Raw genomic sequence first — 23,586 nt, 5'->3', positions numbered from 1 at the left:
GCCTCGCTCTTTACGCTAAAGTTTGACTCTTTCTCACAACTCGACTTTTTAAAACACTTTAGCGTAAAGAGCGAGGCGTTGAGGAGGGGATTCTATTTTCTAAAATGAGGCAAATTTTCTCAGGCTCGTAACTTTTGATGAGTAAAACTAAACTTGATGAAACTTATATATTTAGAATCAGTGTAATAATGTGATTCTTTTGATATAACTATTGGTATCAAAATTCCATTTTTTCAGAGTTTCAGTTACTATTGAGCCTGGTCACTCCTTATTACAGTTTGTTACCACGAACTGTTTGAAATCTACACCATGACACCAAAGCTAGATCCAAAAACTTTGTGAATGATGTACCTACACTCAGTCTGGTTTTTCATAAGCTTCGAAATTCTGGCAGATTTAATTATATTCCAAAATCATTCACCCTGTACGCTTAGTCCTCCACCACACGCCACACAAACACTTCTTCTGTTGTCACTGACCTTGTAAAAAGCCCAGCAACTTTTAGTGGAAGGTTGTGAGAATTGCTGTGGGGCGGCAGAATTTTTAGAGCCTCAAAAGGACATTTATAGGCCCACAATTTCTGAAATTCTGTTTATGACCGTCTGAATGAATAAAGAGTTGGAGAGGAGTGGGTATTTCATTCCCATCCTATATTTCCAGGAACGTATTTCGAATAAGAATACAATATGAATGCTAAGCGGGTAGCCCCTCCCCTCCCCTGTTATTGTGGAAATATTTTGGCTGTAAAAAAAGGTGCAGAAGTGAAAGAGAGGGAAGGCGATCCCTTAACACGAATACTCGTCTACAAAATTTTCTTCGTTCCAGATTTTCTATACAGTAATTCTAAAGGAAGAACTTTTCATTATTAAATTGTATTTTTAACCTAGAGCAATGACCCCCCCCCCATATACTATTAAAGAAGTTGGTTTCTTTAATGTCCTTTTTAAGGAGTAATTCACAAATCTTCAAAGGACGCTCTTATCAAAATTAATTTATGATCAATATTGTTTAAAAAAAAAATGAAGTTAAAGTAAAATACGAAGGATGTGAACGGCAGCTTATATTTGCAATTGGTGTTAGTAAAAAGCAAATATTAAAACCATTTTAACACTTCCTAATTCTTAATTTTCAAAATTAGTCTTACAATTTTTGCAAGGTTAGTTTTATTTCTGAATTACTAACTCTGTTTATATGATAAACCTTTAAATACGATATACCTCTCTTCTCGCCCTTTGTTCTCAACCTTTGTTCTCAACTGAATTACTAACTCTGTTTCTATGACAAATCTTATAATGCGATATACATCTCTTCTCGCCCTTTGTTCTCAACTGAATCGCTAACTCTGTTTATACGATAAATCTCAAATACAATATACTTCTCTTCTCGCCCTTTGTTCTCAACTGAATCGCTAACTCTGTTTATACGATAAATCTCAAATACAATATACTTCTCTTCTCGCCCTTTGTTCTCAACTGAATTACTAACTCTGTTTCTATGACAAATCTTATAATGCGATATACATCTCTTCTCACCCTTTGTTCTCAACTGAATCGCTAACTCTGTTTATACGATAAATCTCAAATGCGATATACCTCTCTTCTCGCCCTTTGTTCTCACCCTTAATTAGTAAAAGTGCTCTGAGAACTAAACTGAAGTCAATGCTTCATTTTATCAAATTTGTCCTGAAACTCAAGGTCGCGATATATTGGTTGCGAAATATTTGCTTCATCAAGGCCATATTATTCCAGTATCTATAACTGCTGTTGAAAATGCAATTAAGCAACTGAAATCTTCACCCATTGATATTGATGGTATTAGTGTAAATAATTTAAATCCAAAGTGTGTTGTTCTTTTATTTCGTTTGCAGTTGTTGTTCCAAATGTGTTTAACATCTTCTCTGGTTCCGGATAGCTTTCTTTGTGGAAATGTCACCTCACTTCTAAAGCGAGGAAAACTCCCTTCTCAATGTTCATCTTATCGCCCTATAACCCCTACGTGTAACTTGAGTAAAATCCTTGAATATATTATTCCTCATTTAAATGAAAATATAAATTTCGGATCGAATCAATTCAGGTTTCAAGCTGGTATTGGTTGTCAAAATGCACACCGTGTTCTTTCTTCCGCCCTTAAGAATAGCATGGCTGAGGGGTCGCCACTTTATATGTGTACTTAGGACCTTTCTAAAGCTTTTGACAATGTAGTTCACAGTCAAGCTTTTTTTCCCTTTTTAATAATGGTGTAAATCTTTCACTAATTTTTCTTCTTCGTTTTTGGTACGAGAATTCTTTCCTCCGAATCAATTAATCTGGATCTCCGTTTGTCCGTTTATGTCGAGGTGTCAAGCAGGGAGGGGTTTTATCACCTAGTATATTCAAAATGTGCATTTCTGGTATCTTAGATGAATTTAGATCAAATTATTTTATTGGACTCTCAGATGTTTCTTATCTTGCTTATGCAGATGACCTTTTACTTTTGTGTAAAAATAAGCAAGGTATCTCGTTTGCGGTTTCAAAAGTTTCACGTCTATTTTCTAATATTGGTCTTTCTCTTAATGTTGAGAAATGTGAATTTCTAGTTTTTAATGGTCCGTCTTCCTCTAATGCTCCCTTAGCTTGTCGCGGTTTTTCTATACCCTTTGTTTCCGCCTTTCGGTGGTTTGGTATTACTGTTACGAATTCAATTTCTTGCCTACGGCAGTGCACTGTTCGTGATGTTCAAAAGAAAATTCAAATGGGCCATTCTAAGATAGTTGCTAATCGAGGGAAGTATAATAGACGTGCACTCGGTAGACTATATGGTACATTCTGTGATCATTCTGTCCTTTATCTTTCTGGTCTTTATCCCCTTCTAAAAAAAGAAAAGATGTTAATCAGATTCGGACTTTTTATTTCAGATATTGTAAATTTTTACTTTATCTCCCCCCTTGGTATAGCAATGGGAAGATAATTCGCAAGTTTGATGTCCCTGATATAAGTGCAAAGTTGGCCCTCCTGCATGGAAGGATGTCGGAATCAGCTTTTTATCGTTTATCGCCTCATCATCCTTTGGTCCGTCTGTTCGCCTAATCTCATTGTAGCGTAGTGCTATTTCTATTTGTAGTCTATTTTACTTGCAGTGTATTTCATTATTTTTTTTCTTTTTGTTACTCCACAAGTGCCATAACTTGTTATGATGTGGGTTATAAATAAATTATCATATTATTATTATTATATCTTGGGCTTTTACTGACGGACGTGACTATAATACGGCTCGGGCGTAAGATGATATTCACCAGTCAAATCTGCTAACAGAAGTTGCAGTATATTTTTCGCACTTTAATTTTGTATAAATATTGAATATTGATGTCAAAATTATAGTGAAAATCTCAAAAATCTTCCGATTTTTCCTCGGGAGTGGGGAAGGACTTAAGCATCACTGGAGACATGTTTCTATAAAAAGCAAATCCTGATCGCTATTCTTCAAGTACTGCAAGTATTTCTTCGATATCCCTCTTGAAAGGATTTCTACAAGGAGGAATCCTTAGATTGCTCCAAACTGCAATTTAATGCAATGTTAGTAGCTGTATCGCCAGATGGCAGGGTATTTCTATGGAATTTGTCAAAAGTAGACAAACTCTCATGGTTTGCTGACAGCTGAAATGCCATTGTCGGTTATCCCTTGATGTGTCTTCTATCAAGCGTCTAGTGTCATAAGTTGTGAAGTGTCACGCTATTTGTCATATTCTGAGTGAATGTTTGAAAGTCAAAGTTGTTGATAACTGCGCGTAATTTTGTCAGTGTCCTCTTCGTTTTTCTTTTTTTTTTCGAACTCCCTTCCATGTGCTATTGTTATGAACTGGGGGTAACAATAAATTATAATTAGTATTGACTGTGTTTTACTTAGTTTTATCTTATATACTATTTTTTCTTGTCTTCAATGTCATTTTCAAGGCAAATTATGCGTGTTTATACTCCCTCCCTTTCCCAGAATCAAACTTAAGCGTCCACTCTCCCAAACACTCTCTGAAAGCTTCAACCTAATCCCTCGAAGTTTCCCCCAATGTACTACATATGTTATTTTGAAAACCAATTTAACAAATGATAGTAATGCTTAGCCACTTTATGTTATTAAACAAGAAAAACAAGCTTTTTCAACTGAAAGTAAGAAGCAACATTAAAAATTAAAACGGAAAAAAATTATACCATATACAAAGGGAGGCTGCTCCTTCCTAAACCCTTGCTCTTTACACTGAAATATTAGATTTCTTTAAAAATACATCTTAATCCAACGGCCCTTGTGTTTGACCAGTCTTTCTTAAAGAATTTTGATAAGAATTTAAACTTTAGCGTAGAGTGAGGATTGAGGAAGGGTTAAAATTCGTAGGATATGTGAAGAAAACTTCTATCCTTTCAAGCACCCCTCTCTTATCGTTGATTAACTGATCTTCCAAAATTTAAATGTGATCAGTGCTTCCTTGAAAGAAAATTTCTTTCCCGAAGTATTATAATAAGAACTTGTATTTCTTATTAAAGAAAGCGAATTTTTGTTGCAAATTTTTACCTTTGGACAACAGTAATAATAAAATCAATAATAAACAATCATTAAACAATATTGATTTCTTAGACCAATTCCGAATCTTGGTTCCTTGATTCCGAATCTTGGTTCCTGAAGTACTGACAACAGTGAAAGTTAAATTCTGTTTTTTGAATTGGTTCAGTGGAAACTTACCCTACCAGGTGTGTCTAAGATTTCAGGAAACTGGATATTCAATTTTTAATGAAGACTTCCATATTTCAATTGTGCAGTTTTTAATAGGAGCGGGTGCCAAGTATAAAAAAAGAAACAAAGTGAAAATTAGCAAAAGATTAGCAAAAAATCCGCTAAATCTGCAGATTTATTTTTCTTGCAAAGTAATGGATTGTGGATTTTTTTTTTCAGTTTTTACAGATAAAGACCATTATCAAATTTAACAGATTAGTTATGCTTATGTATTTTCATTGTTCATATTGTTACATTTCATTGACTAAATCGTGGTATTGTCTTAAAACTTCATGATTCTAAAAAACCAAATGAAAAATCATAGTGTTTTTCAGGAATGAATAAACCTAAGGTGGGTCCAAGGAGAAAATATTTCTCATTTTTATGTCCTTGGTGCTTAATGAAGTACATAGAATGATGTTTTATGAAAAGGATTGATAATTAAAAGAAGATACATGATAAAGCTAAAAACCGATTAACTTGGACCCCAACGATCACAAGACTTAATGCGCTATTAGCCAAAACAAAGTTACAACCTAGCTTTAATAACAAAATATTACAATACCTGCGAACTCTACTTCAGGAAGCATTTCTTTTCCCTTTTCAATGGCAGATCCACTCATCTCTTTCCCCCTTTCAAGAGCAGATCCAGTGACCTCTTTCCCCTTTTCAAGAGCAGTTCCAGTGACCTCTTTCCCCTTTTGAAGGGCAGACTCAGCTAATTCTTTTCCTTTTTCAGTAGCAGATCCGCTCAGTTCTTTTCCCTTTTCCACTCCTTGTTCTGCCATTTCTTGGCTTTTTTCCAATCCGTGTTCAGCCATCTCTTTGCTTTTAGTCATCAAGTCTTTGACAGCATCAGTTATAGGGTGAGCTTCTCCCTCTTTTGTTCTCTGCTCTTGAGGAACTTCAGGCCAGTGATAGCGGGGAAAGTCTTCAACGTGCAGTCCTTTATGTAGCTTATCTAAAATGCAAAATAAATATTAATTATTTAGGGTGCTTCTAGAAAATAATATTATCAAAGAAAAATGGGGTCGTATCAAGACCTGAAAGGGATAAAAATAAAGTCATGCAATAATTTAAACTCAAATAGACAGAAATTACTGTGAACCAATAAATATAATCGAAAGTAACAGACGTTAAAATGAATATTCAATAGAACTCAATAGAACTGAAATTAGCACAAGTAAGAGCAGAAATACCAGGGCCATATCCAGGATTTTTTTTCATGGTAGTGGGACTTTTTTTGGGTAAAGGGGGGAGGGTCACGAAAAACTAAAAAAATACTCATCAAGAATTTGTTTATATTCATTTTGTTACGTTTTTACAAGTCAGACAAACATTTAAGGGGAGGATTCTAACCTGTTAACCCCCCTACTGGATGCGACCTTGAGGGCTACCATTACATTTAGCCTTAGAAGGGCCAGCACATCATTCGTGCTATATCATAAACCGTTTTTATTTCAGCCAGTCTGTTTTTATTTCTTAAAACATCAGCAACAGCCCAAAAAGTTATAATGTAATCAAAACACTTATATAAGTTAAAACTACCTCAAATAAGAGTGGAGCTTCTCCTTGCCGCTCAATCCTTCAAAAAGACTCAAAATCTTAAAAGAAGAAAAAAAATTAAGAGGTTCACTTTTGTGACTTTTTAATGTAGATTTACTATTTTAAAAGTACATTTTTTCCACTTTGATCCTCTTTCTTTCAAACATGTGGAAAATTGGTGCTTAAATAAATGTTTCAAAATCAGCATTCATAATTTTGAAGGAATAGTTTTTATATGAAGGAAAATTTTGAACTGGCAAATCAATTAATGATTTAGCTATTGGTTTTCGAATTATTTGAAAGGGATTTGTTTAATACAAAGAATTTATGGATGCAGATTTAACGCATGTTTGACGATTGAGACTTGATTATTTAAAATATAATGGAATATTAATTCCAAGAAGTCTCAGAAAATTTTCATTTTTTTATGTTATATAGAAAAATTGTTTAAAAACATATTTGGAGACATGGTTAAAAAAAAAGTAATAAAATGGGACTTTTATCTTAATTTGTATATTATTATTCTTCTCTGAGGACGATTAAGCGGAGGTCTCAACTGGAATATTCGCATAATTTGTTCTTCTGTTTTTCACTGGCTTTTAGTCCTTGTTTCTATCTCCTTAGCGATTTTCTGTTTTATCTGGTTGAACGAACTCACTGTCAAGTTTCCATAACAACTCCTATCATAAAAAGTGGCAGGAAAAAAATAATACATGGTATGCTTATGGCTTTTTACTATGGGATCGCTAAGATGTTACCTCTGATAGTGATTACATAAAAAAACTAGGTTTTTTTAACTGAAAGTAAGGAGCGACATTAAAACTTAAAACGAACAGAAATTACTCCGTATATGAAATGGATTGTTCCCTCCGCAATCCCTCGCTCTTTACGCTAAAGCTTTTAATTGTTTTAAAAAGCAGAATTGTGGCAAAGAGTCAAACTTTAGCGTAAAGAGCGAGGGATTGCGGAGGGAACAATCCATTTCATATACGGAGTAATTTCTGTTCGTTTTAAGTTTTAAAGTCGCTCCTTACTTTCAGTTAAAAAAACCTAGTTTTTTTTATGTAATTTCTGAACGTTTTTGAATTAATGCATGTTTGATTTTGACTCCCCACACGTAAACTATTCAAACGAAATTTGCATATTAATTCCTTTTTTGGCTAAATGGCTTTCTCTTAGTTTTGATCATACGATTTTGAGAAATATGGGATGGGGAAGGAGGCCTAGTTGCCATGCAATTTTTCGGTTACATAAAAAGGCAACTATTAATTTTAATTTTAACTAATTTTTTTATTAGCAAAAAATATACGTAACTTTAGAATTAACTTATGTAACAAACTTTTATATTCTTTAATTATTATTATGTATATGAGGGGGTTTGTACCCTCGCTAATACCTCGTTCTTTACACTAAATCGTAAGTTTTGTCCCAATTCTTTAAGAATGACCCCTCAATCAGAAAGGCCGTAGAATAAATAGTTGAAATTACTAAAAATACTTTAGCATAAAGAGCGAGGTATTTATCTCCTCCTAAATACCTCGCTCTTTATGCTAAAGTATTTTTAGAACCCCTCATATGCGTAATAATCTCTGTTCGTTTTAAGTTTCAATGCTACTTCTTCCTTTCATTTGAAAAAACGTTTTCATGTTTATTTTTCATTGTTTTCTTATAGTAATGCTAGAGAATCCTGCGCCCTTTTCATTGAATTTTTCTTCCCCCATGACAGATTCCTCCAAGGAAAGATCCTCCAACATAGCCCCCTCTCCTCAGCCCCACCCCCAAACAAAATAAAATCCCCCTGAAAACGTCTGTACACTTCCCAATAACCATTACTATATGTAAACACTGGTCAAAGTTTGTAACTTGCAGCCCCTCCCCCAGGGATTCTGGGGGAGTAAGTCATACCCAAAGACATAGTTATTATGGTTTTCGACTATGCTGAACAAAATGGCTATCTCAAAATTTTGATCCGTTGACTCTGGGAAACAAATGAGCGTGGGAGGGGGCCTAGATGCCCTCCAATTTTTTTGGTCACTTAAAAAGGGCACTAGAACTTTTCATTTCCGTTAGAATGAGCCCACTTGCGACATTTTAGGACCACTTGGTCGATACGATGACCCCTGGGAAAAAAAAAACAAAAAACAAACAAATAAACACGCACCCGTGATTTTTCTTCTTACAAAAAATACAAAATTCCACATTTTTGTAGATAGGAGCTTGAAACTTCTACAGTAGGGTTCTCTGATACGCTGAATCTGATGGTGTCATTTTCGTTAAGATCCTACGACTTTTAGGGGGTGTTTCCTCCTATTTTCCTAAATAAGGCAAATTTTCTCAGGCTCGTAACTTTTGATGGGTAAGACTAAACTTGATGAAACTTATATATTTAAAATCAGCATTAAAATGCGATTCTTTTGATGTAGCTATTGATATCAAAATTCTATTTTTTAGAGTTTTGGTTACTATTGAGCCGGGTCGCTCCTTACTACAGTTCGTTACCACGAACTGTTTGATAGCATCCAAGACGAAGAAAACGACTTACACACGCATCTTAAAACACGCAAAATTCTTTATTTCTAATTTCAATTTTATTCATTTTCATGTGGATATTCCTTATGATCAGACACAAGTTTTAAGCCGAAATTTCACATTCAGTAAACTTAAGTTTCAGACATTCAGATAAGTTGCAGTTTCAGTTCAACGAGCTGATATTATCTAAAAATTTTTGACGTGCATCACTCATTTCAGTTACAGCTTAAGATAAGATGTATTTATCCAAAAAAAAAAGAAAAAAAAAACAGAAAAAAAAAATGCGAGGACGCAATAGAGCACTGCTCGCCTAGAAGGTTTCCTAAATATGAGGAGAGTTCAGCCATCCACTGAAATACAAACATGAAGAATACAATTTGGAGGAGGAAAAAGATAAAGGAGACTACCCTGGAGCGGTAAAAAAATAAAATGAGAAAATCAACGGATTTATGGTCGAAAAACACAAAATGTTAATGTAATTACATTAAGACAGTTAAGATAAGCTTGATTACTTGAAGAGGGCAAGTACACAGTCATAAAAAAAATAATAAGCAAATGTATATTTAAGGCCCGAAAGTTTGATTTAACTTTCAATTTGCTTAAGTTAATAATTATGTGCTTAAATTCAAATTTGTAAAAGAATAGCCAAAGACCGGGCTTTGCTGGATTTAATGTGACTTCCCTCCACTCGCTCAAGCCTTGTGCCTTCGGGAAAATAGCCTGACTTCATCTTCCTCAGCTTGGTTTGCTTGCTTGAGTCAATGACCTGGACTTTGTGCTCTCACACACTTGTTATCTTGGAGTCCAATTCCCCAATTTTTTCTTCTTTTTTTAATATTTTTTTCCTCTTTCGAATTCAATTTCGTTTCCATGGCTTCAAAATTGTTTTGCAATAGTTTCATGAACTTAACTTAAATAGTTAAGGTACAATTTCTTTTCAGCTGGAAAACAATTTCCCGGAACATTATTTTTGCTCTAGATCCATTCCAAAAGGTTAAGTACCTTCCAGGACTCTGAAGATCTAGGAAAATAAAACACCTAAAAGGGACAGGAAATCAAGGATAAGAGGATCTTATCGAAACTAACTTTGTAAGCTGTCTAGAGCGTCATCCAATGGTGTCCGATTACGAGCCTCTGGAACATTGATTGGAGGTTTGCCATGAGCGATATGGAACTCTTCATCAACAATATGCTGAATATCATCCGCTTGATCGGCTGAGCTACTGTAGACAGCTGTTAGCTTATGAGCTGCTTCTTCGAAATAGTCTCGACTTTGGCCTGGCTCTTGAATTCTGAAACAAATAATGGACTTTCATAATATTACATAATTTTCAAAATTGACCGAAGTTGTAGAACATATTTTCAAGTTCAGAAGACCTTTAAATCTCCATTTTATTTCTTCTTCTTTCTTAAACTTCTGTCTTACAGGTGTCTATTTTACAACTGTATAATATAACTTCTTTTTTACAACTGTTTTTTTTTACACTTATCAAACTTCTATTTTACAACTGTATAGTACGACTTCTTATGTACAACTTCTATTTTCCAACTGTATAATACAACTTCTATTTTACAACAGTCCTCTTTACAGCTATACAATTTCTATTTTACAACTCCATAATACATCTTCTATTTTACAGCTCTATAATACAACTTCTATTTTACATCTCTATAATACAACTTCTATTTAACAACTTCTGTTTTACAACTGCATAATGCAATCTCTATTTTACAACTGTCTTGGACAGATCCGCAACCGGTTGATTTTTGAGTGACAGAAGAAGATTTGTCAGCAAAGTATTTTTCAGTTACCAGTTCCCAATTTCTTCCTTTTTGAGATTTTTTTTTCCTTTTTGAGCCTAAATTTGATTGGTAATTTTCCTTTTTGATCCCAATTTTGTTTTTATGGCATTAAAGCTATTCTGCAAAATTTACCAGTTGATTACTGAGTGACAGAAGATGATTAATCAGTCACTGCAAAAACTATTCATGACCAGAAAGAAGTATTTTTCCAATTCCCGATTTTTTTTTCCGTTTTTGATACTTTTTCCTTTTTTAAATCCAATCTTGCTTTCAGGGCTTAAAATTATTCTGCAGGAATTTACTAGTTGATTAATGAGTGAAAAAAAAACAAAGATTTAGGAGCCACTGTAAAAACCATTCAAGAAATAAATATTTTTCAGAATACAATTCCCATTTTTTTCCTTTTTGTAGAATATTTTTCCTTTTTTGAGCACAATTTTGTTTGATATTTTTCCTTTTTTGAGTCCAATTTTGTTTTCATGCCTTCAAAATTATTCTGCAAAATTTACTATTTGATCATTGAGCGATAAAAGACGATTTAGGAGCCACTCTAAAAACTATTCCAGAAAGAAATATTTTTCAGAGACCAATTCCCATTTTTTTCCTCTTTTTAACATTTTTCCTTTTTTTGAGCCCAATTTTGTTTGATATTTTTTTCTGTAAAAACTTTTAAAGAAATAAGTATTTTTCAGAATCTAATTCCCATTTTTCTCTTTTTTTTGTAGTATTTTTCTTTTTCGAACCCAATTTTGTTTGATATTTTTCTTTTTTGAGGTTAATTTTGTTTTCGTGGTTTCAAAAATATTATGCAGAATTTATTAGTTGATCATTGAGCGGTGAAAGACGCTTTAGGAGCCAACGTAAAAATTATTCCCCAAAGAAATATTTTTCAGAGTCCAGTTCCCATTTCTATCCCTTTTTTTAAAATAATTTTCCTTTTTTGAGTCCAATTTTGTTTGATATTTTTTCCTTTTTTGAGTTCAATTTCGTTTTCATGGCTTCAAGATTTTTTTTGCAAAATTTACTAGTGCATCATTGAGCGATGAAAGACGATTTAAGAGCCATTACAAAAACTACTCCAGAAAGAAATATTTTTCAGAGTCCAATTCTCATTTTTTTTCCTTTCTTAAACATAATGTGTAAACATTAGGAATATAACGTAATACGTTAACCGCGAATATGTTATGTCCTTACGTTAAACTGCTCAACAGGTGTAAAACAAAAATTAGTCTGGCACCAGGGGCATAATTTGCTAAGCGGCAGGGAGGGGGTAACTGCCCCTCCCAAATCTTTAATCTCCTGACCCTAGTTTACCCCCTTCTCCAGCTGAAATTTGGTTTCTTCAATAATCTTGTCGAGCTTCCATAACTCAAGTATCGACAAAAACAAGTCAGTTTCCTTTAGGGTACCTTTACCTTTATGGTACTAAATGGCTTATTTCTCAGTTTTCCCTGTCATTTTCACTTTATTTAGGATAACTGGCTCAAATTTCGCCCCCTCCAGGATTTTGCCGAGACTGAGCCACCGTGTGGCACATACTATAGGAAGAAAGCTTCTAAAAAGATACACACTTGAGAATCTTTCATAATTTTTTCCACTATTGTCTAAATTATCTACATCATTGTATTTTTTGTGTGTGTGTTTTGTTCTGAAATTTGACTGTTTGAGGTTGGCTCTTGCATTTAATCCAGTAAACAAAAAATAAAAGAAAATCCCAAGTTTGAAGGGTCAATTTACAATTGAAATCAGGCACCTACAAGGGTATTTAGGACCAAAAATAAATAAAGCCTGTCTTTTACACTTTTAATTCTAGTTTGCAATAATATAATCTATATAAATACCCAGGTTTGACTGTCTCTTTGGAAGGCAATGTGTTAGCATCCAGCATCTCCTCTGGGGTAATTCGGGTTGAGTTGAAAGGTGCAGTAAGTTTGTCAAGAGCTTCATCAAGCTGCTTTCGGGAATCCCCCTTTTCAGTGAGCCGCCATTGATAGGCCACGCCTTCATCTGATTTCCCAGATAGTCTATCTCTTGCCTAAAAAAGAAACAGACGCATATTAATTTAATTGTCATCTTTTTTCCAAATGCAAAAATTGAAAGAATTGTCGAATGAAAGAAATTTTGAGAATCAATAAAGAAGAGTTTAGAACAAAGCAGAACAGAGAGGATTCAAAACAAATGAAATTTTTAACGATGAATCCAAAGAGTAGTGGTAACTTATAAGAGTGGAAACTGGCGCAAAAACAACCATCACCACCATTTAGTGTTTGGCGAAACTTGACATTTTTATGACATATAGCAATCACAAATTCTGTCGGTCTGTTGGTCTGTCGGTCCCGGTTTTGCTACTTTAGGCACTTCCAGGTAAGCTAGGCAGGCGTATCAGGGACCGGACCAGATTAAATTTGAAATAGTCGTTTTCCCGATTTGACCATCTGGGGGGGGAGTGGAGGGCCCGTTAAATCGGACAAAATAGAAAAATTGATGTATTTTTAACTTACGAACGGTTGATCAGATCTCAATGAAATTTGATGTTTGGAAGGATATCGTGTCTCAGAGCTGTTATTTTAAATCCCGACCGGATCTGGTGACATTGGGGGGAGTTGGGAGGGGGAAACCTAAAACTTGGAAAACACTTAGAGTGGAGAGATCGGGATGAAACTTGGTGGAAAAAATAATCACGAGTCCTAGATACATGATTGACATAACCGGAACGGATCCGCTCTCTTTGAGGTAGTTGGGGGGGGGGGGTAATTCTGAAAAATTAGAAAAAATGAGGTATTTTTAACTTACGAACGGGTGATCGGATCTCAATGAAATTTGATATTTAGAAGGTTATCGTGTGTCAGAGCTCTTATTTTAAATCCTGAACAGATCTGGTGACATTGGGGGGGGGGGGGGGGGGTTGGGAGGGGGAAACCTAAAACTTAGAAAACACAGAGTGGAAGGATCTGGATGAAACCTGGTGGGAAAAATATGCACAAGTACTAGATACATGATTGACATAACCGGAACGGATTTGATATCTTTGGGGCAGTTGGGGAGGGGGGGGTTAATTATGAAAAAAAAAATGAGGTATTTTTAACTTACGAACGGGTGATCGGATCTCAATGAAATTTGACATTTAGAAGGATATCGTGTCTCAGAGCTCTTATTTTAGATACCGACCGGATCTGGTGACATGGGGGGAGTTGGGGGGGGGGGAGGGTAACCTAAAACTTGGAAAACACTTAAGAGTGAAGGGATCGGGATGAAACTTTGTGGGAAAAATAAGCACAAGTCCTAGATATAAGATTGACATAATCGGAACAGATCCGCTCCCTTTGGGGTAGTTGGGAGGGGGGTTAATTCTGAAAAAAATGAGGTATTTTTAACTTATGAACGGGTGATCGGATCTCAATGAAATTTGATATTTAGAAGAATATCGTGTCTCAGAGCTCTTTTTTTAAGTCCCGACCGGATTTGGTGACACTGGGGAGAGTTTGGGGTGAGGGAACCTAAAATCATGGAAAACGCTTAGATTGGAGGGATCGGGATGAAACGTGGTGGGAAAAACAATCAGAAGTCTTAGATACTTGATTTAAATAATTGGAACGGATCCGCTCTATTGGGGGGGAGAGTTAATTCTAAAAAATTAGAATAATTGACGTATTTTTAACTTACGAAGGAGTGATCGGATCTTCATGAAACTTCATATTTAGAAGGATCTCGTGACTCAGATCTCTTATTTTAAATCTCAACCGGATCCAGCGTAATTGGGGGGGGGGTGGAAGTTGAGGGAACCGAAAATCTTAGAAAATACTTAAAGCGGTGAGATCAGGATGAAACTGGATGGGAAGAATAAAAACCTGTCTAAGACACGTGACTGACATAATCGGATCGGATCTGCTCTCTTTGGTGGAGTTGGGGGGGGGGGGGTAATTTTGAAAATTGAGGTATTTGTAACTTACGTAAGGGTGACCAGATCTTAATGAAATTTGATGTTTAGAAGGGTCTTGCGCTTTAAAGCCCTAATTTTAAATTCAGACCAGATCCTGTGACATTGGGGGGAGTTGGAGGGGAAAACCGGAATTCTTGGAAAACGTGAAAATTAGGGTATTTTTATTTTACGAATAGGTGATCGGATCTTAATGAAATTTGATATTTAGAAGGAATTCATGTCTCAGAGCTCTTATTTCAAATCCCAACCAGATATTTTGACATTGGGGGGAGTTGGAGGGGGAAATCTTGGAAAACACTTGGAGTGGAGGAATCGGGATGAAGCTTGGTGAATAGAATAAGCAAATGTCCTTGATACGTGATTGACGGAACCGTACTGGATTCACTCTCTTTGGGGGAGTTGGGGGAGGGGTTCCGTGATTTGGTGAGTTTGGTGCTTCTGGACGTGCTAGGACGATGAAAATTGGTAGGCGTGTCAGGGAGCTGCATAAATTGACTTGATAAAGTCATTTTCCCAAATTCGACCATCTGGGGGGCTAAAGGGAGAGGAAAAATTAGAAAAAATTACGTATTTATAACATACGAGTGGGTGATCGGATCTTAATGAATTTTGATATTTAGGAGGACATCGCGACTCAGAGCTTTATTTTAAATCCTGACTGGCATTAAGCCTCTTATTTTCCTTTTAAATCAATCTATTGATTCATAGAATTTTGCTAGAGCTCATACCATATGATCTCTTGGCTCTTAGCTCTTCTTGCCTCGTCACAAGTGCCATTAGAGCTCTTAGCTCCTGTTTCAACCTTTATAGTCTTTTATCTGTCAGGAACTGAGATTAGACACTTATTACCCTGAAAAAAATTGTCAAGTGTCACTAAACACTAAATGGTGTTGAGGATTTTTTCAACATTAGTGCAATTTTCAACTCTTGTAAGTTACCCATACTCTTTATGATGAGCCTATAAATATTGGTAGCGTATTGAAGAAAGGTGATCTAAGTATACTTGAGCTTACTACCAGTTGTTTTTTTTCAGCAGACTGACCGCAGATACAGGCTGACTGCGGCCAGCTGCTGAGATCACAAGTTACAGATTTGATATCACAAGTTACTGTTTCTAACCACTTCGGTGGCTGATAAAATGAAACAAAAGCCCTTTTGAAAAGAAATGACAACTTCCAAGCATCTTTGGTCGTTAATTTAATATGAAAAAAATAACTTTTTCGTATGCAGACGAGTGGTCTGTGTTGCGCAGATAGCGATTTCCTGATTCAATGCCCTTGGTTGGGAGTGCAATACGTGGTTGGCGGCAAATTATCGAACGCTTCCTGTGTTTCCGTCCAGATTTCTCTAGGTACCCATTTTGAGCTGAGTCGACTCTTGCTGATCTTATAGTCACACCATTGACCCGCGACACCAGGACTCGAATCTCCGACTTTTGGAGTACAAGTACAAGTCTGGAGTTTACTGACGCTCCTAAAGTACGCGATGAGCTGATCAAGTGAGCTAAATGCCTTTTCACTGGCAAAGAAATCACGTAACAGCTTTTAAATTATTACAGCAGAGCGTGAACATAATTAAATGTTTGTTATTTACTTTTCTTGAAAAGCTTCTTTTCTGAAGAACGTTTTGTTTTAACTTCATAACTTCAGTCTCTTTTCAATTGACACCGATTCACTATTAATCATTTTTTTAATATTTGTCAAGGTTTTTTTCAGTTTTTCTGCTTAAGAACTAAAAATTTTCGATTGTAGTTTAAATTTTAAGTAAAATTTAAATAGCCAGTAAAAAAGAGTAGTTTGCAATAAATATTTAACAATATTCAAAATTTCACACGACTTCAGTGACAACTAGATTTACGTCGCATAGGCAACGTGAGGTGTTGTGGCAACCTTTGTTCAGCTTCGCCGAGTGTTGCGAGAGCAACACCTTGGTTTTGTTTCCTCGCTTCGATTGAACACTGAAGTTCTTGATCTGTAAGGATGTTAAAATAAACGCTAGTTACACCAACCAACTGTTGCTTAAAACTCCCCTGTATATCTCACATTTGGTATCAGCCTATTTTTGGTTTCAGTGTGTACCTTACTACTGAAGTTGTCAACCCCTTTAAACTTTCAAACTGGTACATATCATGAAGGAATTTTCTACCAAGAAATGGATGACATATGCTTTGATCAGCTCATCAAGAGCTATCCACTGTCATCCAAAAAAAAATCTATCTGTCTAGTTCAAAAGTTGACTTTTTTGCCATAGGCCAAGCCAGTTTGAGTCATGTACTAATGATGAATTAGAAAAGGTGATCAAAAGGCACTCAGCTGGCACTGATGGAGTGAATCTTCGTACATTCAGAGCAGTTATGACTTACCTTTTACCCTGTTCGCTTCATGTCAAACGTATAACTATAAACTGCAAAATTCCCGGAGGCCTTAAAAGAAGCAATTGATACCAGTGCGTAAAGGAGGTGTGAAGTCGAACATACTCTAAGATAATAGAGAAAACTGTGCACCGTCGTCTGTATGATTATTTTCTTACTAAAAAAGGACTTCTTCCCAAAACACAATTTGGATTCAGGAATAATCCCTCAAAGTCCCTTGCTCTGCAGTACCTGTTGGATTTAGTGAATATTCATCTTGAAAAAGGTGAACTTGCCCTTACAGTATTTGTTGATTTTAGAAAAGCCTTTGAAACAGTAGATTTTAATATTTTATTACGTAGATTAGAATTTTTTGGGTGTCAGATTTACATCTGATGTGATTTGAAAGTTTGTTAAATGGAAGACTTACTATAGTTGTATTAAATGATTTTATTTTTGGTCAGTAGTTTGATCAAAAGTGGTATTCCCCAGGGTTCTGTTCTAGGTCCAGTGCTTTATTTTATTTATGTTGATACGATGAGATTCTACCTGCCGAGTGCTTGCCTTGCTTCGTTTGCAGATGATACTGCTCTTACTTTTTCTAGTCGTTGTGTTGAATTTTTAATAGAAAAGGTTGATAGTGCAATTGCTCAATTTTATACATTCACTGCTCTTAGATATTTATCAGTAAATGTGAGTAAAATTAATTTTATTGTATATAGTAGAATGGGAACTTGACCTTGTGGATTGTGAAGTGGATTGATCTTGGTGATTGAGTGGAGAGCCATTGAATCTGGTAAATTGTGTTCAATACTATGGTATTATGGTGATTGTAATTTATCTTGAAAACTGCACAGTGATTTATTTTCTACTAAATTGGCTAGAGGAGCTGGAGCTATTAATCGTTTGAAAAATTTTCTTCCGAATAAAATTTTACTTCTTTTATATCATGCACTAGTTAATCTTTGCATTATGTATGGCTATGTTTTATGAGCCACTAAATTCTACTCTAGTTATAAACGTATCCGAAATTTACAAAATAAAGTGTTTAGAATAAACAGTACACATAGACACAAAGTGTACACATAAACACATAAAGTGTTTAGAATAAGTGTCTAGAATAGTGTTTAGAGTATGTGAAAGCTTCTAAGCATACAGAAACTTGCTACTGAAAGTTAAGAGTGATAAATGTTGGACAGCTCACGGATTACCGGGCTGCAATTTTTATATATCAATTTTGAAACGATATATGCCTAGATATTTTTTCTCATTTTTATAAGAGTTATACTTGATTACATGAATATAGTACTAGAAATATGGATAAACTTGTGATTGACTATAGATGGAGTACTCGCGCAAGATTTACAATTCGCTATTTGGGACCGAGTGTTTGGAATGTGCTACCGGCGAGTATTAAGGAGCTGAACATCTACAGTAATTTAAGAAAAGTTCAAATAAGTATTTATTTTGAAAGGAGGATGAGGAACAATAGCGCGTGCGGTCTTTGTTTATTTTTATTTATTGTAATTGTATATATATATATATATATATATATATATATATATTAATACATATTTAGACAAGAGAGATTGGTTTTTGATATTTATTTTACTTATTAATATTATTATATAGGCCTGTTATATTTGTTTGAGTTATTTAGTTGAATTCATTGATATTGATTGTTGTAATCGTTCGTCCTAAGAGCTTTGTTTCTTCTTGGACGGCTACTTGTCAAATGATTAAACTGTGCATTGTTTTTTGTTTAATAGTTTAATTTAATTCAATAAAATATTGAATATTGATAAACTAATTAAAGGAATAATAATTTAGTTCCTTCGAAAAATCTTTTTTTTTCTGTCCATCGAATATCAGGAGCCAATTCTTAGCTTTGGGTTTGTGCGACACATCTTGAACTTCTAGGTGAGAAACCCAGCAAAATTCATCATTTAAATCTGTTTAATAGTTAATTAAAAACTTACTGTTATGTGACTACTTCCATAGGCAGAACTTATTTTGTCTAGTGCTTCTTCAAACATTTCTTCACTCGTTTTGTTTTCTGATTCACTCTTGTGCCTTCTATAAGTTTTTTTGGACAATTCGGGGTGTGAATGTATATCTTCTGCCATTAAATGAGCATTGTTATAAACCCCTGAAAATGCAAGCTTCATTAAGCTTGAGCCAAATCATAATCACACATAATGATAAAAGAGGCAAGATTTGTGGAAGATCTTTTTTCTTTATTTTAACATACCATTTTCAATACAGATGGGCTGAGCCGGACTTAGGTTTTTACTCAGAGGTGGGGATATAGATTTTTTCCACCCCTGCCACCCCATCAATACTGTAGATGTTAAAATGTTTGCCAAATAAGCTTATTTAGCTGCCTGGCGTGCCACCCAGGGCGATTACAACTTTTAGCCCCCCTAGATCCACCCTGTAAATGTATATATATATACATATTATATATATATATATATATATATATATATATATATATATATATATATATATATATATATATATATATGTATGTCTATCACTTCAGTTGATGAATTGAATATTCCGTATATATATGAGATCTCCGTGTTAGAGAACCTGAGTGGAAGTCCCAGCAAAAATTTTGCTTATCAGTAATAAGTGCTCCGTATTTTTTCACCCTCGGTGAGAGACAACATTTCCCACAAGGGTGATACATACCAAATTATGGCAGACAATGGCATTGAAAAACCTTGAAATAATAAAACGATCGAATGACCTCTTACATTTGACCCTATTGTTTTTTCATAAGCCGATCGAATAGATCAAACAGTTCGTGGTAACGAACTTGTAGTAAGGAGTGACCCGGCTCAATAGTTACCAAAACTCTTAAAAATGGACTAAAATGGAAAAAAAATGGAAACTCTAAAAAGGGGCTGCTTCCTCATCAATGTCCCGGTCTTTAAGCTAAAGTTTGACTCTTTCTCTCAACTCTTCTTTTTAAAATAGTAAAAAAATTTAGCGAAAAGAGGGGCATTGATGAGGAAACAGCCCCTTTCATATACGAAGTAATTTCTGTTCATTTTAAGTTTTAATGTCGCTCCTTACTTTCAGTTAAAAAAAAAACTTTGTTTTATTTAATTTCTGAACGTTTTTGAATCAATGCATGTTTTGATTTTGGCTCTCCGCAGAGGAATAATTAAAACAAAATTTGCATATTTATTTATTTTTTTGGCTAAATGGCTTTCTCATAGTTTTGATCGAATGATTTTGAAAAAAAGGAGCGGGAGAGGAAGCCTAATTGCCCTCCAATTTTTGGTTACTTAAAAAGGCAACTGGTTACTTAAAAAGGCAAGGCAAAAAAATTCGTAAGAAATTAAAAGTTAATTTTTTTATTGGTAAAAGATATACATAACTTATAAATTAGCTTACGTAACAAACTTTTGTATTCTCATGTTTTTATTACATATATGAGGGAGTTCACCCCCTCGTCAGTACCTCGCTCTTTACACTAAAGCTTAAATTTTGTCCCAATTCATTAAGAATGACCCCTGAATCACAAAAGCCGTAGAATAAATAGTTAAAATTACTAAAAATACTTTAGCGTAGGTATCAGGAGGAGGTTAGCCCCTCATACGCGTAATAATTTCCGTTCGGTTTAAGTTTTAATGCTGCTCCTTACTTCCAGTTGAAAAAACTTTTTCATATTTATTTTTTCATTGTTTTTTTTAAATAATGCTAGAAAATCCTGCACTCCCTTCATGGAAATTTTCTTCCCCCATGACATATTCCTCGATGGAAAGTTCCCCCAACATACACCCCTCTTATCAACCCCTCCCCCAAACCAAAAAATCCCCCTGAAAACGTATGTACACTTCCCAATAACCATTACTATGTGTAAGCACTGGTCAAAATTTGTAACTTGTAGCACCTCCCACGGGGACTGTGGGGTAGTAAGTCGTCCCCAAAGACATAATTATAAGGTTTTTCGACTACGCTGAATAAAATGTCTCAGAATTTTGATCCGTTGACTTTGGGAAAATAATTAGCGTGGGGGGGCTAGGTGCCCTCCAAATTTTTGGTCACTTAGAAAAGGCACTAGAACTTTTCATTTCCGTTAGAATGAGCCCTTTCACAACATTCTAGGACCACTTGGGTCGATACGATCACCACTGGAAAAAAAAACAAACAGACAAACAAACAAATAAACACACATCCGTGATCTGGCTTCTGGCAAAAAAAAATACAAAATTCCACATTTTTGTATATGGGAGCTTGAAACTTCAGCAACAGGGTTCTCTGATACGTGGTGTGATTTTCGTTAGAATTTTATGACTTTTAGGGGGTATTTCCTCCCATTTTCTAAAGTAAGGCAAATTTTCTCAGGCTCGTAACTTTTGATGGGTAAGACTAAACTTGATGAAACTTATATATCTAAAATCAGCATTAAAATGCAATTCTTTTTATGTAGCTATTGGTATAAAATTCCATTTTTTAGAGTTTTGGTTACTATTAAGCCGGATCGCTCCTTACTACAGTTCGTTACCACGAACTGTTTTATAGTGAGCATTGTCCAAAATGGAGAAATTATTATAATTATAATTGGAACTCATTTTTTGTCCCTTTTTACTGGGGTTAGAACTTCATGATTATCCACATTACCTTCACTTGTCAAACTCACCCAAAAAAAAGCGAATGAAGACAGTACCTCAGAATAAAAATACGGTTGGTCCCCCTCTGGACCAATCTCAGGTCTATCCATTCCTGAAAACCGCTATTTTCCATCATATTTCTTTTGTTTGTTTAAAAATGTTGAATGCAAAGGTTTTTTTTAGCTATCCTTCTATCCTTCTTAACAAAAAGCAGTTGCCATCCCACAATAGGGTGGGAAGAAAGGATTTAAAGGACATTCTTGTTAAGGTGTAAAGAGGGAAACTCTGAATGGATAGGGGTGGAAGAGGAGTGTTCGTAGCTGTTGGCCTCGGGTGGCTAAGTGCTGCAGCAAACTGGTAGTAATATTAGTTATTTCATATTTTGAAGTCTCTAGATCAATACAACAGTTTTGTAAATGTTGCTGTTTTTCAATATCTTGCACGGGTTGGGCAAATTTATCGTTTTTTACATCCCCCCCATAAAATACCAAAAAGGGTTTTTCCATGAGAACACCATAACAACGGTATTTTTCCTAATCTCGTGTGGGGGGGGGATCCGGGAAGGGAAAGGGCATTTGACAACAAATACAATAAAACCATTACCAATCAAACAGTTCGTGGTAACAAACTGTAGTAAGGAGCGATCCGGCTCAATAGTAAACGAAACTTTAAAAATGGGATTTTAATATCAATAGATAAATCAAAAGACTCGAATTTTTATGCTGATTTAAAATATATAAGTTTCATCAAATTTAAGTCTTACTTATCAAAAGTTACAAAACAACCCCTAAATGTCATAGAATCTTAACGAAAATCACACCATCGCATTTAGCGTATCAGAGAACCCTACTTGATTAAAATTTAATTTAGAAACAACATGGTACGATCTAATTTTATCTTGGCCTTTAATTTATCTTAGCGTTTTTAAAGTTTTTTTGTGCCCCCGATGAAAAAATACTCCCCCCAAACGAAAAACCTGGGTACGGCCTTTGTTACCCAATAAACTTGCATGTATTTAAAACCAAGATTGTCGACTATAAGTTTGGAACTCGAGAAAACGAATACAGTAAGTTAGATGAGACAATAGTGGCTTCAGGTAATTTAGGGAATGGCTTCTGGTGGCTTCAGGCAATTTAGATGAGACGATTGGTGTCTTCAGGTAATTTAGGTAATGGATTCTGGTGGCTTCAGGTAATTTAGATAAGATGGTGGCATCCGGTAATTTAGGTGATGGCTTCTGGTAATTCAATAGCTTCTGGTAATGGCTCCAGGTGGCTTCAGGTAATTTAGATGAGACGATGGTGGCTTCCGGTAATTTAGGTGATGGCTTCAGGTAATTTAGATGAGACAACGGTGGCTTCAGATAATTTAGGTAATGGCTTCTGGTGGCTTCAGGTAATTTAGGTAACGGCTTCTGGTAATTTAACGGCTTCTGGTGGCTTCAGGCAATTTAGATGAGACGATGATGGCTTCAGGTTATTTAAGTGACTTCAGGTAATTTAGATATGACGATGGTCGCTTCAGGTATACAGAAAAGCGATGATATCGTTATTTATTAGAATCTTAATAGTGGGAATATTGAAGTTCATAGTATGCTTAGAACAACCCCGATTTTAGGTCCAAAGAAGCACCGAACCGGGCCCCAAAGGGCTCACTTTACCAATTCTCGTCCAAGTAAGTTGTTTTTTCAAAGAAATTTTAAGAGCTCACAAGTAGGGAAAAAATGAAATAAGACCTTGGAAAACACCCTCTCGAGCCTTAGTTGCGGCCATATTATCATTTAAATTATGATCTAGAGAGCAGAAGACTAATGCAAAGTCCTAAAGAAATCATTTTGTGGTTTTATAGTTATTGATGAACACACGTTTGCACAATAAAGGTTGTTTCTAGCTTTCATAACAAAACACTTCTTGCACGAAAAGTTAAAAATTATAATTTTGTTTTAATGAATATGACGCAGTTTCGGTAATATAGAAACTTCTTATCGCCTTAGACATGGAACTTGGATTACATCAATCATTCAAACGTGTTTTGTTTAATAGGATGTGTTATAA

The 23,586-nt window shown here is 35.1% G+C and overlaps 1 protein-coding gene across 3 annotated transcripts in view; it reads right to left on the bottom strand.

Annotated features, from left to right (window-relative positions):
• LOC136035151 (uncharacterized) overlaps positions 1-23,586 on the bottom strand; it is a 77,183-nt gene that overhangs the window by 41,790 nt on the left and 11,807 nt on the right. For all 3 annotated transcript variants that reach the window (XM_065716703.1, XM_065716702.1, XM_065716701.1), the window contains 4 exons: positions 18,884-19,053; positions 12,456-12,649; positions 9,898-10,103; positions 5,303-5,698 (listed from right to left, as the gene is read on the bottom strand). In XM_065716703.1, coding sequence (XP_065572775.1) covers positions 5,303-5,698; positions 9,898-10,103; positions 12,456-12,649; positions 18,884-19,053 — 966 coding nt within the window. The remainder of the gene's footprint in view (positions 1-5,302; positions 5,699-9,897; positions 10,104-12,455; positions 12,650-18,883; positions 19,054-23,586) is intronic.

Source organism: Artemia franciscana, chromosome 14 (genome assembly GCF_032884065.1).
Source record: "Artemia franciscana chromosome 14, ASM3288406v1, whole genome shotgun sequence".
Classification (NCBI taxonomy): Eukaryota; Metazoa; Arthropoda; class Branchiopoda; order Anostraca; family Artemiidae; genus Artemia; species Artemia franciscana.
This window is presented reverse-complemented; position numbering and strand designations above follow the sequence as displayed.